General features: G+C 54.9%; 1 protein-coding gene across 2 annotated transcripts in view; it reads right to left on the minus strand.

Moving 5' to 3' along the window:
• The window catches only part of PDE2A (phosphodiesterase 2A), a 380,823-nt gene that overhangs the window by 269,119 nt on the left and 93,656 nt on the right, over window positions 1–18,048 (minus strand). The window contains exon 2 of one of the 2 annotated variants that reach the window (XM_032792466.2): window positions 6,801–6,861. In XM_032792466.2, the coding sequence (XP_032648357.1) occupies window positions 6,801–6,861 (61 nt within the window). Of the gene's footprint in view, window positions 1–846; window positions 1,051–6,800; window positions 6,862–18,048 lie in introns of those variants that run through there. The other variant, XM_032792477.2, reaches the window with a different exon arrangement.

The raw sequence follows: 18,048 nt of genomic DNA on the forward strand, positions 1-18,048 counted from the left end.
AGCCAAGAGCCCAATGGCGTTGCACATAATCCCTTCCTGACCCTGACATGATCAGCTCACACCCTGAAGCCTGAGATCTGATCACCTTTCAACACCCCCTGGGTCACGTGCTGTATATTCACGTACCAGCAGTGCCCGTTCTGGCTCCCCCCACCACTGCCAGCTCTGTACTAGCACCAGGGAGATGGCAGCTCAGAACCCGCCGCTGGTTCTGCTGGGGCTGCAGCATGCATCTCAATGGGGGATCTCAGGTACCTTCAAATAGTTTTGGCACATGAGCGGAAAGAGCCTAAAAAGGCAGCATAACAAAGCCCCGCGGGAGGAAAAAGACCAGATCCTCAGCTGGAATAAATCAGCAAGGCTCCCTTGCTTTTAATGCTGATTTACACCAGGTGAGGCTCTGCCTCCAAAGTCTCCTGCCGAAGATTCTCTGACAGATACTCACACAAACACCTGATGGCTACACAACTTGGAAGGGGTGTGTGTGACACACACAAGCTCACATCAACACACACGCAGAGCTGTGGGGGAGAGAATGCAGAAAAAGCAGCCGCCTGGACACAACTGAGAGTCATCCGCACAAGGACAAGAGAAAGAACAGAGGAAGGAGAGGAAGAGGAAATAGACAAGGAAGAGAGAGAAGGGAAAGCACAAGAAAGGAGGGGAAGGAAAGAAAGAGGGAGCAGAAGAGAAGAGAGACAGAAAAGTGCAGAAGAAAGCTGGGAACTGACAATCCAGGGTGGGAGCAGAGGGAGAGACAAATGCTCTGGGGCTGGGCAGGGGCTAGGAATTTCAGGACCTGCCCTCAGCATTAACAATAAAAAGTGAAGGGGGTTTTGGCCTTACACTGTCCTGGATGTTCTCCATCGTCCAAGCCCATCACCAGTCCCCGGGGATGGTCGCAGGGATCTCTGGACAGGGCAGCTCGCCGAGGTTGTGAGTGGATGTGCTCTGTCTGCAGGAGACGGGGCTGTCCTACCCGCTTCCTCCAGTCAACTGCAGGAATCTCACTTCTCCGCAGCCGCGGGCGACCTCAGAGGCAGAGGCTGTTCCAGGCGGCTGTGCTGTCACCGGCGAGCTGATCGGAGCCTGGAGCGCATGGGGTCCACCCGGCGAAGGGGCGGGGGAGGGACACCCCGCACTGTCTAGCAAGCAAAGCACATGCGAGGGAACTCGGAAGCTCACTGTTTTCAGCCACGTCTCCGCCCCCCCCAGTCATAGCTCCCTTTCCAGCTGCGGTGAGAGCAGCTGCTTAGCCTGGACTCGCTGTGTCGATTGTACTCCTGGTACCCGCCCCTCAGTGGTGACCACAGCCGTGCCACCGTGTTATTGTCCGGCCTAACTTGGGATGCTCCATCTACCCCAGCTGCCTTGCCTGATACTGCCAGCCCACCCCTGTGCCGCCCCTAAAAGTCACAGGCTGCAGGAGCCTCGCAGTGCCAGATGGAGCCCACCTAAATCCAGAGGAAACGTCCCATCACTAGCTGGAATTATCCTTCTGTGCTGGCACAGACTTTCCCAGCTGACCTGTGCCACCCGGGGCACCCCGCTCGCACCTATGCTGGCCGACTTACGAGGCAGGCAGGTAAATGTCCAGCCTGCAGTCCTTCCTCACGGAGTGTTTGCGTGAGTGAGGGCATGCAGGGCGGGGCCTCCCCTTCCTCAGGCCAGGGGGGTGAGGGTATGTACAGGGCCAAGCAGTGACCTGCAATTACTGTACACGCCAATTAGTGCTTACAAGGATCAGACCGTGGCACTGCCAACCTCCAGCACTACAGACACGACAGAACAGGATCCACCCCATTCTCACTGCCTGTTCCACCTCAGGGCCCCGGCATGCAAGCCTGGCACCCACACCTCATCAGTGCATGCAGGAGTAGTCAGGGCAAAGCAGGGTCGGATGTGACCCATTGAGAGGCTGACCCAAAAGCCACTGAAATCAACAGAAGCTTCTCCATTGACTTTACTGGGCCTTGGATCAGGCCCGCAGTGTCCGATCCTACAGTGGGAGCCGGGTCCCAGTGAACGGTCCAGGGTTTGAGCCTTGAGGGGTAACTGATTGCTTTAAAGTTCAGACTGTGCCCAGCCTCACAGGCTTCTAGGCCAGGAGATATTGTGCCTGCCAGCGTTTGCTAATCTCTACTGGCCTGAGCCTGCAATGGACGACACCCAGGGCCAGCTTTAGGCACTGCGGGGCCCAATACGAAAAAGCTGCTGCTGAAGGCAGTGGAGGAACTTTGGTGGCAGCTCAATTAGCTGCCGGTGCCTTTGGTAGTGGCTCCTTAGGGGTGCAGGGGCATCGCCCTAAAGCTGGCCCTGATGGCACCTCATTAGGTGCCCACGCAGGATTAATATTTTCCTCTTTCACCCCTGGCTCTGAAAGCTATTTCTATGTCCCACTGACTGATAGGACCCAGGGAAAGTAAGTGACTAGCCCAAGGCCACTCAGCAGCGCTGGGAACAGACCTGCCTGCTAGTCCTGGATCCTGTCTGCAGCTCCACACTGCCTCCCAGTGCCCACGGAGCCAACTTGGCTGTTGATTTTGCTACAATTGGCAGAGGCCTAGATCCTGCCACCCTAGCTCATACCGACCCTGTGGGCCAGCCAGAGGAATGATTGGCTCTTCAGCACAGGTCAGGCTGGAGGTCATGTTCATAGAATCATAGAATATCAGGATTGGAAGGGACTTCAGGAGGTATCTAGTCCAACCCCCTGCTCAAAGCAGGACCAATCCCCAGACAGATCTTTGCCTCAGATCCCTCCAGGATTGAGCTCACAACCCTGGGTTTAGCAGGCCAATGATCAAACTACTGAGCTACCCCTCCCCTCCATGTTCTTAACTTCAAGGGATTCTTAGGCCCCAGGAGTCACTGTGTGACTATTCCAGTAACTACCTGTTACTGGGCTTAGGTTAGCAGGAGTCAAGCCCATGCACAAGGAAGAGTTTTTACAGACCTGGGCAGCCCTACACCCGCTGAGTTCAGAAGGAGCTTTGCCATTGACTCAAGTGGGACCAGAGTGTCTATGAGGAGGATGATCTGGGATCCCCTGTTTTTCCTCTTTAATACTATTGATGGTACTTGTATGACCCTCCCTCCCTTTGCTGCAGTATCTGAGCACCTCCCACGCTTTAACATAACAGCCTCCCCCCAAACTCCTGCCAGGCAGGGCTGTGCTACCATCCCTATAGCACAGGCGGGAAACTGAGGCACAGAGAGACTGAATGACGTACCCATGGTCACACAGGGAGCCTGCAGCCGAGCAGGACTTTATCCTGGGTCTCCAACCTGGCGAGCTCACACCCAAGCCAGGGGATCATCCTTCCTCGCATTTATCCTGCCTTTATTCCCTCTCAGAGGTTCTGCCTCCCATCCCTACCGCTCCCCCTGCTGCCCGTGAAGGCTGTTCCTTCAACAGGCCAGCAGGGGGTGACACACGGCCCTTCCTGTGCTCTAGCGGCCTCTGCCAGAGCAGAACCCCTAGGACGGCACCGTGACTGCGACCCACCCCCATGCAGCCAGATGTGCATTCGACAAGCTCCAAATGTTCTTTGCACAGTGGTTTTCATTAAACATCCCATCACCAGACATTTTTCATTAAGAGGGAAATAAATGTGTTTCCCTACTTTCCAATCACAAATCAATCTGCCGTTGCCCTCGGCTATTTGCAGGCCACTTTTTTGTCTCTGGTTATTGCCTTTTAGCCTTGTCCAGCTCATTCCCCTTCCTGCATCCGTGGGCACTTGATTAACACTGCCAGGTCCCATCTGCAGAAAAGTCGCCCAGAGCGCATGGGCCCTGAACAAATCTCTGGCTAACAAACCCCCTCACTGCCTGGCATCACTGCTAAGAAAGCAAAGCAGCAAAGGGACACTTTCCAGATCAGATTTGGAGAGTAGAGTTCCCCTACAGAGAGTTCCTGCACCACCTGAGTCATGTTCTGAGGATATAAGAAACACCTTGTATCGCCTCCCTCATAGGAGAGTATTGAAAGACTTCCTGGCCTGTATGATATTAACAACAACTGAGCTTTTAAAAACTGACTGACTTTGTTTTCAATCCAATGAAGGGATACTCTTCGCCTGCAGTTTGCATCACCCTCAGCAAGGCTGGTGGAACTAGAATGGTCAGTTTCAGTTTGTGTATAGTCAGTTTCATTTCCAGGTTGTCAGGTAGCAGCACAAGCCTCTGGTGTTTGGCTTTCCCAGTATCTTACTAGGCTCGGATGCCTGACTGGACCTCAGGAGATTTGGGTTAAAATTTCCAGCCTTGCCACAGACTCCCTTTGGCTCAAATCTTCAAAGGTATCCCAGGGGAGTTAGGTGCCTAAGTACCTTTGAGGATCTGGACTGTGGCCTTTCTGTGCCTCAGTTCCTCATCTGCAAAATGGGGATAATGAACTTTCCTTTGCCCATCTGGTCTATTTGAATTGCAACCACTCTGGGGCAGGGGCTGTCACTTATCATGAGTTTGCTCAGTGCTGGGGCCCTGGTCTCCACAGGGTCAGCTAAGTGCTACTGTAATACAAATACTGATTTCATGATTTGGCCAGAGCAATCCCCTCTGAGGCCTTACATGCCATCGGCCCCCTCCACAATCTGCAACACTGAAAAATTGCGATATCAGGTATTTGGGGGACATACTGCTACAGTCATAATAATAACCCTTTACACTTCACTGTCAGCTTCCACGGGAGGATTAACAGACCAAGCCTCCCAGCCAGGCTGGTAAGCATTCTTATCCCCATTTTACAGATGGTGCAACTGAGGCACAGTGGGGGGAAAATTAAGTGACTGTCCCAAGGTCCTGTGGGGAGTCTGTGTCAGAGACAGGACCTGAACCATACTCCCACCCTATGCCTTCACCACAAGGCTGCCCTTCCTCACCCTCTGCCAGGCGGGTCTCCAATTTAGTGTTAACCAGAAACTTTCAGAGAGCAAGAGGTATCAGCCTGGGAGTATAGTGTGGCCAGGGCTTGGAGCAGTAGGCGATGGATCTTGGTTCATGTTTATGGTCTGCCACAACCTTCCTCTGTTAATGGGCCAAGCCGCATTGGATGCGTTGACACTTGGAGTTGGGCGTGTGATTTCCAGGTGGAGGAGACACACATGGGCTAGCTCCGAGGGTAGCCCCTGGGTTGGCAGCCTCAGTATGTCCCTGGCCCCCAAAGAGGGATGTACTGGGACCTGGGTGCTACTTTGTTTATGGGTAATTAGCTGGAGCATGTCCCCTGAAGAATTCCCCTCCCCCCGCCAGCCCGGTTCAGATCTGGTTGCTCTGTGCCTAAACTCTCCAGCTGTAAACCAGGGACATAATACGACCCCTCCCCCCTTGGGTTGTGGCCAGGAGGATGGGGAGGCGCTGGGGCCACCCCTGGCTGTTCTCCGCAGCCCCAGCTCCAAGTTGGCTCCCCGCGGTTTCCCAGGAAGTGCCTGGCACATTACCGCTCGGCAAGGCAATAAATCGGTTGGGTGAAAATAAACAGGCGCAACCTGCCATTGTTTGGCTCCGGAGCCGGCGGGCGGGTCGGTTACTTCGCGGCGCGACGGGAGCAGGGACCAGGCTGCGAGAACCAGGATCCTGCCCCCCCCCCGCAGCTGGCACCAAAGGGGGATGAGCTGGGGGGGCTGAGCCCACCCCAAAGCACTGCAGAGGGGCCCGGGGGAACCCGCCCGCCGGCCGCGGGGGCTGCGCGGAAGTTTGCGCCGGCTCCCCGCGGGTCGCTGCTCCGAGCAAACCCGGCGGGCGGCGCGGGGCCAGCCCCGGTGCAAAGCAGCCGCAGACCAGTCCCACCGAAGCCTCCCTCCCCCAGCGCGCCCCGGCTTCCCCTACCGTGCAGCGCGGCCCCTGCCCCCGGCTGGGGAGGGTCCGCCCCGCACCCCCGGCCCGGCCCCGGCGATCGCTGGAACCGGGACGCCCCCGCGCGCGCTAGGAGGACAACCGGGGAGCGACGGAAAGTTCACCCCGCTCCAGCGAGCAGGGCGCGGGCTTCTCCGGCTAGGGAGAGACACCCACGGTCCGCTTCCCCCGGCCCCGATCGCCGCCAGCCAAGGGGGAGGAATGAATGAGGGAGAAGAGCGAAAGGTGGAAAGAGAACGAGAGAGCGCGGAAGGGATAAGGGAGGGGGGAGAAGGGGAAAGGCTGAGAACGAAACAGACATTGAAAGAGGGGAAAGAAGGAAAGTGGAGAGAGAAAATGAAAGAAGGGGAGAGAAGGAAACGAGACTGAAAAGAGAGAGAGAGGTGGGAGAAAATGAAAGAAGGGGAAGAGGGTGAACGAAAGAGAGAGAGAAAGAGGAGGGAGAAAAGAGACGGAAGAAAGAGAGGGAGAAAGAACAAGAAACAGAGGAGGGAAAGAGGGTGAAAGAAAGAGGAGGGAGAGAAGAGAGAAGGAAAAGGAGGAGAGGGAAAGGAAAAGAAATGGAGAGAGAGAGAAGGGGACCCGGTTGAAGGAAAGAGGGAGGAAAGAGAGAAGGAAAAAGAGAGAGAGAAAGAGGAGGAAGAAAAGAGACGGAAGAAAGAGAGCGAGAAAGAACAAGAAACAGAGGGGGGAAGAGGTTGAAGGAAAGAGGGAGGAAAGGGAGAGAGAGAAGGAGAGAGAGCGAGAAAGAGGAGGAAAGAGAGAGAAGGAAAAGCCCGAGGGAGGAGAGAGAAAGCAGCAGCCACGGGAGGAGGCAGAGCCCGGTGCCCGCTGGACGCGAGCCCACCCCCGGCCTGTCCCCTCGAGGACCCCCCACCCAGCACCGCCCTGGGCTCGCCGGGCCGAGAGCCCCAGCGGGGCGCGGGGGAAGCTGCTCCTACCTGTAGCGCCTCGGAGCTGGGCAGCTTCTCCTCCGCCTTCAGGAAAACCTGCTGGCCCCGTCTAAAAAATTGAACAACCGCAATGAGTATGTGGGGCAGGATCAGGACCATGCTGCTCCCGGGCCGGCTCGGCTTGTCTCCCTCCTCGGCCAAGGCCCGTCCTAGCTCCGCCGCCGCCCCTCCCCGCGCCTCCCTCCCTGCCGCTGCCAGGGGCTTGGCTTCGCGTCCGCACCTGCTCCCCAAAGCGCCGGGCGGGCGCAGCAGGGCCGTCCCGGGGGCAGGCAGAGCCAGGCGCTGGAGCGGCTGCAGGCGGCAGGCACTGGCAAGGGGAATGCAAGGAGAGGGGTGCTCTGGGTCCCAAGCACCTGCAGGAGGGAGCAGGGCCAGTGCCCAGGCCAGGGAACTAGAGCCTTCAGTTTCCCAGTCAGTCAGGGCATGGCCCTTGGCAGACATGAGGCTGGTGGAGCGGGGAATGCAACCACTCAGACGGCTCCAACCATGCTGCACACCCAGGCCACAGAGAGATGGGGGAGCCAGGCTTAGATCCCTGGTCCCTCACTTCTAACCCCCCCCCCCCCGCAACACCATCTCCAGCTAAAGAAGGATCCTTATACTGTTAGCAGTATTAGGTCCTTTATCCTTAGCTGCTAGAGGGCCCATGCACACACACTCACAGCCACTACATTGCAATGTGCTATGACAGCAGTAGTTTAATTGTGCTAGTGCCAGGAGGACGCAGCTGGGGAACCGAGGCCCAGAGACATTAAATGACTTGCCCCAGTTCACTGATGGAGTCTGTAGCAGAGCTAGGAATTTAACCCAAGTTTCAGGTCTTTGCCTCACCACCAGCCTTCCTCTTGTCCCCCTAGGCATAGGGGGCAGGAAGCGATAGGGCCTGCCGGGGATCTGGGTGGTCCTGGGGCAGGCTGCCGTCCCTTAGTGCCTCCTGGAACCAGCTTAAAATGAGAGAGGGCCCCAAGACGTAAAGAGTGACTTTCCCCTGCCTGGGGGATCTGGGGCATTGCTTGGGGCTCTGCTCTGGTTAGTGGGTGAAGCCATAAAGTGTATCCTGCTGGGCCATGGGTGGTCAGGGCAGGCTCCAGCAGAGCCGCCAGCAGCCTTGGACTTTAACCCCACCCGGTGTGCAGGGCCCAAGGATGTGCCCATGAGGAAACCCTTACTCAGGCGAGCAGCCCCATGGATTCCAGCCGCATGCCTTGGCATGTGGGCTATACAATTAGCCTGTGGAACTCCCTGCCACATGAGAACTGGAGGGAAGGTGAATTCTCTCACTTTCCTGCTCATCTGTAAACAAGCCAAACAAGGGCAAAGCTGGGCCAAGACGCCAGCCATGCAGCAGCTCAGGCACCAGCCATCACTAGTATCTACCTGTTTATTCACACCCAGCGGGGGGCTGACAAATCCTGAGGGTTGGAGAAGCCCAGAGCAGCCTCCCCTCTGCCAGCACTGCCAACAATCAGTGGGGAGAGGGCTGGGCCTGGGCTGCAGGCTTCCACCCTGCCCAGGGATCAGGTCATCCACATATCACATTGCCCGGGGAGATGTGGGAGCTCTCAGACAGGATTAGTTACTCCCACTGGTCAACTCGCCACACCCCCCTCCTGAGCACGCCTCACAAAAAGCAACCTGCCCCTCACCCACCCAACAGAGCAGCCCACACAGCTCAGATCCCAACTCTGCACAGACTCCCCCTGTGGCCCTGAGCGAGGCACGTCGTCACTTCAGGGATCAGCTGCCTCCTGTCTGTAACATGGGGATCGCGATCCTCCCCTTCTCCAGCCCTCTGTCTGCTTCTGCTGTAAGCTCGTAGGGGCAGGGGCTTGCAAAACAGTGCCTCGCACAATCAAGCCCTGATCTCAGTCGGACCCTCGCGGCACTGGTGGACCACACATCATAGTTCATTGATTGAAGCAATCGAACTAGCTGGCTTGCCCTTTGGACACCCAAGATCAGAAATACCCCACCCCCTACAAACACACACCCCGTGACCCCTGTACCATACTGAAGCAGTGCAAAAAAATCACCAGCCTTTTGCAGAAGCTCCATTGCACCAATAACTTTGCCTTCCAAATCACAGCGCATTAGCAGAAAAACTCCATACTGAAAGAGAATCCTTAATTCGGCTTTCCTGCTGCCTGGACTCTTTGTGCATGTTTGAAAAGTTGAATAGCATCAGTCCTTCCTTTCCTTTGACAAGCTTGCTCCCGATGCAGGGACCACCAGGGCACAGCCAGAGCAGAGAAACGTTCAAAGAGCTGCCACGTGTAGGTTTTAATAAAGTGATCCATGTCCCTGGGAAAAGCCCTGGGCAGGCCGCGAAGGAGCCAATCAATAAATAAATCAGCGGAAGGAGGGTTTGATTTCAGGTGAGCCGCTCTTTGCCTCCAGCAGCTGTTTGGCTTTGGAGCCTTCACTTTGCTTTGAAATATGGATCCAGTTACCAGGCTCTCGAATGTGTGCTGACTCTCGATTACCACGTACAAGCCATTGCTTTAATGTCTGTCTCCCCATCCCGCTCACTGTATGGCTGCACTATATAGCGTTGATCCCCGTACTCAGAGCAACAGCTCTAGGGCTATTCGTATACAGGGCCAGCAAACCTTAAACCTCCAGGGCTCAAGTCAAAGCATCTACCACCTGAGCTAAAGGAATAATTCCTCTAGCTGTAAGTCACTAGTAGGCTATTGTAACTGCTATAGACAGCCACTAGGGGGAGATATGACCAAACACAACACCTCATGAGGTCTAAAGAGTGTTATTACTATAGGTAAATAAGGGGGTAAAATTACTCCCCAACAGCTACTGACTGGCCTTTGAAGGTAGCTCTCCTCCTACCCCCGTGGCCTCACTTTAGGCCTATGACGGCTCGTTGTTGTGGATATTGACACAAAGCAAAATCTGGGCCCAGATTCGTTTGATTTCAAAATGTGTTTGGGGTGAAAGTTTAGACAAAGCAAGTAGAGCTCGGGAAACACCACCACGTGTCCTACAGCCGCACCGATAACAAATCCTGAATGATCACCAAGGACGGTCTTGGATTCAGCTGCCAGTTCTGCCCCAGCTTCCAGCCGTGGCTGTGGTCCCCCAACACCCCAGACCCAGGGGATTTTGGGAAGCAATCTTTGCCATTGTGCCCCGCATCTGCATTAGGTTACCAGGGAACTCACAGACGTGGGTTGGCCAATTTCTGGGGCGCCACCACTCACTTCCTGATAGGCCACATGGTCACTGGCCACTATATATATAAACCTCCTGCTTCTATTCTGGCCTTGGCTAGCCACTGCCTGCTAGCTGCTGCTCGGACCTCCTGACCCCACCAGCCGCTGCGCCGTACCTTCTCCTTGGACTGGATCTGAAAGTGAGCAGTCCTTTGGGGTGAACTTTGACCCCTGATGGGGACTGCCCCTTAACCCGCCTGACTCCTGGATAGGGCGACCAGATAGCAAGTGTGAAAAATCAGGACGGGGGCTGGGGGGGAATAGGCTCCTAGATAAAAAAAAGCCCTGAATATCAGGACTGTCCCTATAAAATCGGGACATCTGGTCACCCTCCTCCCAGGGGTTACAATGATCTTGGCCAAGTCACTTATCTCCCTGTGCCGCAGTTCCACCTCAGGACAGCAGGGATAACTGGCCGAGCAAAGCAAGGTTTCACACTGACCTTTGTGCCTGCTCTCTCTCTCTCTCTCTGATACAATAATGCTGCAGCCAATCACTTCCAAACTTCCCAGGGCTGCTCTAGGCACCACTGGGCAGAACCCTATCGACTGGGGTGAAAAGCGGAAAAACCCAATTAGTGAGGCCTGGGGTGAAAACTCTCTGGTGCCACCTCCTGGGCAGCAGTTTAATAAGCTGCTATCTCTTACTGGGGTAAGTATACAGAGATATACCTATCTTATAGAACTGGAAGGTCATCGAGTCCAGCCCCCTGCCTTCACTAGCAGGACCAAGTGCTGATTTGTGTCCTTAATCTGCCCCATCAAGGATTGAGCTCGTGACTGAGGGTTGGAAAGACAATGCTCAAACCACTGAGCTATCCCTTGGTTTGCAGAAGCAATGAAATGTGTAACACTCTAGTGCTACCTCCTTTGTCCTAGCTATTCAGACTGTAAGAGCTTCAGGAAAGAGCCTGTCTCCCATTATATGTATGAGCAGCAGCTAGCACAATGGGACTGATCTTAGTAGGGGGGAGGTCTCTGGGCAAGATGTGGAAACTGAGGCACAGACTAGGGAGAGGACTGACCCAAGTTCTTGAAGTGAGAGGAAGGGGTTCCTACGTGTGCTCGTTGCACTGGATCATGCTGCTTCCTGCTATCACCATTCCATAATCCTCCCTGCTCCCCCAGGGCCCAGGCCCTGATACACTCCGCTCCCCGAGCCGTCCCATCAGATTCAGCGGCACTATTTGTGCTGCCATGTGCTATTCCGCAGGAGGAAGGAGAACAGAAGGTGGCCCCCCAGCCCTGGAACAAACAGCTTTATGAACTCTTCACCTGCATTCCATCTCCATAATGACAACGCTCGGTACGTGCAGCAGCCAGCTGTTCCAGAACTGGAAACGGATGCCGAACACTCCAGCCAAGCCATCTCCATTTGCATGGTTATCTAACAACGCGGCGCCGGGAGCTGCGGCTTCTAGGATTCAATGGGTTTGTTGTATTGATTGTTTAGATCCCCATCTGCTTTGGGGTTTTGCTCATTTGACTCGGAAGCGCTACGTCACAGCTAGCTGTTAACTAGCTGAATGCACAAATTCTGTTGAAAGACATCTTAGCAGTACCCATACAGGCGTTGATGCGGGGCGGGGACGGATTCCATTCTATGCTCTTCGCATAGGTCATTTGATTGTTATCAAGCCTGCTGATATATTAACTTGCACAAAGACCCGGCCCAAGAAACTGAAACTCAGGAAATTTAACACCACGCAGAGGAAACTCTTTGCCACACAATGAGCAATTGGCCCATGGGACTCGCTGCCACCGCAAAGGCCCTGCTGTCAAATCCATGGTCTCCGTCCTTCCCTTCCAGGTGCTCAATTGCCAGGGGCCAGGATCCCTGACAGAGCTGGAAGCTCATGGAGGAGAACTGCAGCTGACCACTTGGCTCCTCAGACTCAGTGGGACTTTCCGCCCTCAGGATAAAGTTCGGTTGTGCCAGACACAGGGGCTGGTCCCAAACGAAGAACCGCCTCAAACCTCACTACCTTCCACTCCAAGGACAAGCCACGTTTCCTCTCCTCCCTGCCACCAAACGCAGTCCCAAGTGTACATGGCAAGAAAACCCTCCCAGTGCACACAGGTCTCCCCTGGGAGAGGACAGGAGAGAGGATGAACTACACATGACAGAGGTTCACTGTGTCACGTGCTTGGATGCTGCCGTCATGGGGGCAGGACAGAACAGACCCTCATCTGCTGGGGAGTTGTGCCTCAGGGAGCAGGGACAGCAGATGCCAAGGGAATTGACAGCACTCACTTCCCTTCCCCGGGCTTGATGTGTTGGGGAGACAGCCGCTCCTTTAGCACCATGCCTCAGCAGGGCCCTTCCAGAGGAATGCATTTAACACCCTGCAGGGACCCCCGCTTTGGGGTCTGAGTGGGATCAGAAGGAATGAGACTGGGAAGGCAGCACCACAACCCAGGGCCGCCCAGAGGGGGGTGCAAGTGGGGCAATTTGCGCCAGGCCCTGCAGGGGCCCCGCGAGCCCTGGCCCAGCGGCGGTCTGGGTCTTCAGTGACATTTCAGTGGTGATGGGCCCTTCAGTGCTGCCAAAGACGCAGAGCGACTGAAGGGCCCCCCGCCACCAAAATGCCGCTGAAGACCCTGACCGCCACTGGGTAAGTACAAGCGCTGCAGCTCCCCGGCTTTTCCGCAGGCCCCCTGAATCCTCTGGGCGGCCCTGCCACACCCTAACAGACCCACTAGCCTTCCCTGCCCTCCCAACACACAAGCTGAGGGACTACGAGTCGGTTAGTAGCCCAGAATGTGGAGTTTTGCCTCCATCAAGTTTCCCCTTCTGAGCATCCCTCTGCTCCAAGCAGCCAGGCGCCAAGGGGCTGACACAAGAGAAGTGCCCCCGGAGGAGCAGTGCTCCATTCCTGCTGAGCACCAAGGGGCTTTCCTACCTCTGAAATTACCCAGATCCTCTTGCTGTGAGGATTGGGATGGAAACATTGCAAGGCTGGACTCCCTGGAGGGCCTCAGCCGAGTCAGGAATACATGGGCTGGTCCCAGGAGAGAGGGCGGGCGGGTATCCACCCTCAGAGAAAGAGCTTCCCGCTTCAGTTCTAGTTCTGACCGTCATCAGCTCCACCTACATGTCCCTGTCAAACTGGCCTTCCCTGCTGCCTGTTGGACAGCAGCAGCTTCTGCCTAGGGCTCCCCGACATTGCTGGGTGTCCCCCACAACTGTCCGCTGAGCTCATTGTCCCGTGCAATGTTAGCGACACGGGGACCCAGGTGCCATCACAGGTAACACATGAATTCCTCCTCTACCCTAACCCTCTGCGCTCCCAACTGGTGGGCACCTGTCCCCCTTTGATCCATCACTCCTGCCTGCAGTGACTTTAATGCTGTGCCACGGCCAGCCAGTCACTTAACCCTCGGCACAAATTCCAGGCAGGGATTCGCCTGTGCCAGCAGCATCACTGCAGGGCGCTGGAGCCGAGCCGGCTGTGGGGCTGGGTAGACTCTGAGGTCATCAGCTCCTGGCATTCATGCACTATCAAGGACAAGATATTGCTCATGCTCCTTTCGTCCTAATGTCCCACTCCTCAGGGGGGCGCCGTTAACCCCCCGGCAACGTGAAGTTGCAGCTCACATATGTTGGTTGTACTTCAACCTGAGCCAAGCCTGGGATTTCACACACACAAACACACATACACACAAGCTCAGGGACTTGGGAAGGGGGCGTGAAAATCCTGCCTGCAAGTGTAACATGATGGAGCCAACCCAGAGCGTGGCTGGGCTGTGGCAGTACCAGCTAGTGGTTAGAGTCGGGAGGCTGGGCTCTAGTCCCTGCTCGGCCATGTGGGCCAGCCTGGAGCAGTGCTGCCCTTCTCCACATTCAGTGCTCAGCCCCTGTCAGGATCAGTTCCTTAATCCCGCTATGCCTCAGTTTCTGCTCCAGCCCCTGGATAACACTGAACCAGCTCTCCAGGGGCTAATGTCTGCCACGTACATTGAGATCCAGCAGAACCAACCACAGGGAACCTGGCTGGCTTATGCATGGCGTTTTATCAGCCCCTCACCGTCCTCAAGCATTAGTAGCATCTCCCCACTCCCACACCCTCCCAAACAATGCTGGGCGGGGTCAGCAACCCTGGTGCATGTAGCCTTGAAACCTCCTGGGAGGAAGGGGGCCCCAGACCCAATTAACCTGCTCTGGACTCTGGGGAATGCAGCCGAGGAGACTGTCCACCCGCCCTGGCCCCAATCTTCTGTCGGCAGAAGGGCAGTTTGAGGGTCTGATGTTGCAGCTGTGCCCGCAGAGTGGGTCTAATGCCTGCCTGGATCAGTATTTGATGCCTTGGCTTGGGACTTGGAGCGTGCTGGGACCGTATTTGTCCCTGCTCCCAATTAAGATGTGATCTCGTTATTAAAATACTAGGGAAACCAGCCACGGCGTCTCAGCTGGGAAGTGACATCCTGGGGGCTGTGGGAGCAGCAGAGCAAGCTGAGACCGGAGTTGAACCAAAGACAAGCTCCTTCTCAGAGTTTGCAGGATCCTGCTGCTCCTAAAGCCAGAGAGGGATGGGAATTCTACTCATCTTCCTCTCAAGGAGGCTTTGATGCTTAATTGATGAACATCCTGGTGCCTAGCCTGGCTAAAAAGGCACTGGAGGAAGGAAAAGGGTTGTTAAAAATCTGTAGCTCCCTGGAGAGGGATTTTTTTTTTTTTTATGGCCTGTGTCATACAGGAGGCCAGAATGGGTGATCACAGTGATCCCTTCTGGCTTTGGAATCACTGAGTCTAATTGCTCACGGCACCAGAAGAAATGGAGCCCAGCTTTTTCTGTTCAGAACCACAAGCCCCTGCCACTGGAGTTAAAGGAGAATCGCTGTTAGCAGTATAGGGCTTATGGCACACAGCTGAGTGATTGCAGTTCAGACATAGAGGGCAATGGCACGCATACACACTAACCAGCCACTTGCGGTATTATTCTTTGAATCAGAACAGATCGTTGGTCCAGCTGGTCCCATATCCTGCCTCCAGCGGCGACCAATACCCCGTGCTGTGGAGGAAGACATGCTTAAGACAATGCAACTTCAACCGGGGTGAAGCATGGAAAGCCGAATGGAATTCACAAGAAGTCATAAACAAACCCCCCGTGAAAGACCTCTGATGTCAGTCTTCCGCAAGCTCAGGGGCAACCCTAAATCGCATCTGCACAAACCATGGCAGATGCAAATACTTGCTGCACAAATGGAAACTTAAAAACTCTCCTGTGTGTGACTGTGGTCACCCAGAATAGACCAGAGAACACCTACATGTCCCTGTCAAACTGGCCTTCCCCACTGCCTGGAGCCAGAAGCTGGGACTGAGCGACAGGGGATAGATCATTGGATGGTAACTTGTTCTGTTCATTCCCTCTGGGGCACCTGGCATTGGCCACTGTCAGAAGACAGGTTACTGGACTAGATGGACCTTTGGTCTGACCCAGTCTTGCCGCTCTTATGTTCTGTTCATCACAGCAATACACTCTTGTCACGGAGTCACCGGGCGATGCTCTGGAACTGCTGCCTACAAAGCCAGTCAGGATGTTGGGGAGCCTCCTCTCCCTTGGAGCAGACTTGTTCAGGGCAAGAAGCTCACACGGCTTCACCTCCTGGGTCTCTCCTTGGAGCATTCAACATCCTCTGCCCCTCCATGCGCTTGCCACAGCATGCCCGCCCCAGTGGGGTCCTGGGAAAGCCACAGAGTCCTGCACCCCCACTTTGCAGTCAGACGTGACTCTCAGCCAGCCAATAAAACAGAGGTTTGAGGTTTATTCGATGACAGGCAACAGGGGGTCTAAAACAGAGCTTGTAGATACAGCCAAACCGGACCCCTCGGCCGGGTCCATTCTGGGGGCAGTGAGCCAGACACCCACATCTGCACTTCACTCCTTGTCCCCAGCCAGCTTCAGATTAACAACCCCCTTCAGCCCCTCCTCTCTGTTCAGCCCCTTTCCCGGGCCAGGAGGTCACCTGACCTCTTTGTCTCCAACACCTTCAGCTGGCACCTTTGCAGGGGAGGGGCCCAGGCCATCAGTTGCTAGGAGACAGAGTGCCAGGCATTCAGGTGCACTGGCCCCTTGCTCTGCAGCAATCACACACCCTTATCCCACCACCTAGATATTAAGAACTGCATAGCGGACACTGAGGCACCAACACAGTATTCAGAGAAAACGTTAAGAACGTTCCCAGTTCGTCACAACTCTGCTACTCCAGACTCAATTATGTGGCTTAGCCACCTACATGTAAAATTATAGTTGCCGCTCTACATCTACCTCTGCCATCTGAAGAAGAAAAAGGTGAACATTTCCTACGAGACACATGCACTATCATGTAGTGCTAGACATTGCAGGGAGATTCCTTCCTGATACCTCAGCGGATCTGCCCAATGGCCCTGACACGTGACATCCAATGACCACAACTAGATGTTGATCACAGAACTGTGCACCGGGGACCGAGGGGCGGGGCAGTACAGGTAAGGATAGTGTCCTCCTGCCCCCTGGCACTTATAAGGAGGGCAATACTGCCTGCTACCCAGTGACAGACCTTGTCTGGCTAGCAGGGCCCCCATGACCCAGCGGGCGGCCTTGCTCTGCGCAAATGCAGCTGGCACGACTCGAAACAGAGCTGTAGGTGGCTAAAAGTTGCCTTGGTGAAGAAGAGGGGGCTCATAGATCCTGTCCCCAGGAAATCTCTGTGGTGGGTCGGAACAAAAGCAGGGGCTCCTTGCTGCTGATGTCTCCAGAGCAGTTCTTGGACTTCAAAGCCAAGGGAGCTTTGCCCCTGCCCATCAGCACAGAGAGCGGAGAACTCCCTGATCCGTGGGCCTGCTCAAATGGACAACATCAGCTCAGTGGAGCAGGGAGCGTCCCAGGCCCTGGAGCCAAATTTCCAGCACCCCAGAGATCTCCTCTCACATGGGGGTAAATCAGCAGCAGGTAGCCACAAGCCAGTGGAACTGCTGTAGTGTATGTGAGAGGACAGCCTGACCTCTACGGTGTGTGAAACTGGGGTTTGGATCCATCTCTATGAGCTAACAGTATTGGAGCAGGGGACAGCCCCCAGCTTCTCACTTCCTTGTGATGCACAGAGTAGGAAATGGTAGCGCAGTGGGCCAGCTTGCCTCTATTTTATTCGCTGCTTTGCGTTACATTCCGCTTTATTATATTCAGCAGTCATGCAAGGAACCTGCAGGCTTGTATCCTGTAAGACATTGGCTCCAGCAGTGAGCCTGAGGCTTGAGGCCTCGAACTTCAGCACAGGTACACTGAGGTCGCTCATAAGTTTTGGGGAACTGGAAGCAGAGTGTAGGGGGAATTTGTCCATAACGACATCAGCCAACCACAGAACATGAACTAACCCCAGCTTCTGGAAGGTTTCGGCCTGAACATCTGACCACCAAAGTGCCATGGCAACAAATTGACCTATATGATAATGGGGTGAAATCATAACTACACTAACCTATAGAAGGACACCTTACTATTGGTAAGGGGAGCAGATACAAACAAGGAAGAGGGGAGAAAGCCCTACTGAATATGCATTAGAGATGGCAACATCAGCGTAACATGTTATAAAAGTTGCATCCCAGGGCCGCAGGGGAGTGAGATGCAGGCCTTGGGAGGGGCCAGAGTGATGGCCACTGGTGAAGATGTGTTGCACCTGTGCACATCGGGGGTCCCAACTATATAATAATTTGAATAATCTCAGGGTTGAGATCTTGGTGAATGATCTTGGGTTGAGAACCTGTCAACTCTCAAAGTGATAACTGGGAATTTTTATTCATAATCTATAGGTCAGGCTACAGATTGGCACCGAACAGGGACCCCCAGCAGTGCGCAGGGGTGACTTCCCTACCCGGAATAGGTAAAGTCACCTTGGGTAACATCTAAGTTAAAATCCAGGTAACCTCTCAGTCAGAATTTGGTGCCTTTCAGAAACACTCACTGTAACTCACCAGGGACTTCCTCTTTTCCCCTCAGCTGTTGTTTCCCTTTTCTGGTTCTTTGCCTCCAGCCT

This window comes from Chelonoidis abingdonii, chromosome 1, assembly GCF_003597395.2.
Source record: "Chelonoidis abingdonii isolate Lonesome George chromosome 1, CheloAbing_2.0, whole genome shotgun sequence".
Lineage (NCBI taxonomy): Eukaryota > Metazoa > Chordata > Testudines > Testudinidae > Chelonoidis > Chelonoidis abingdonii.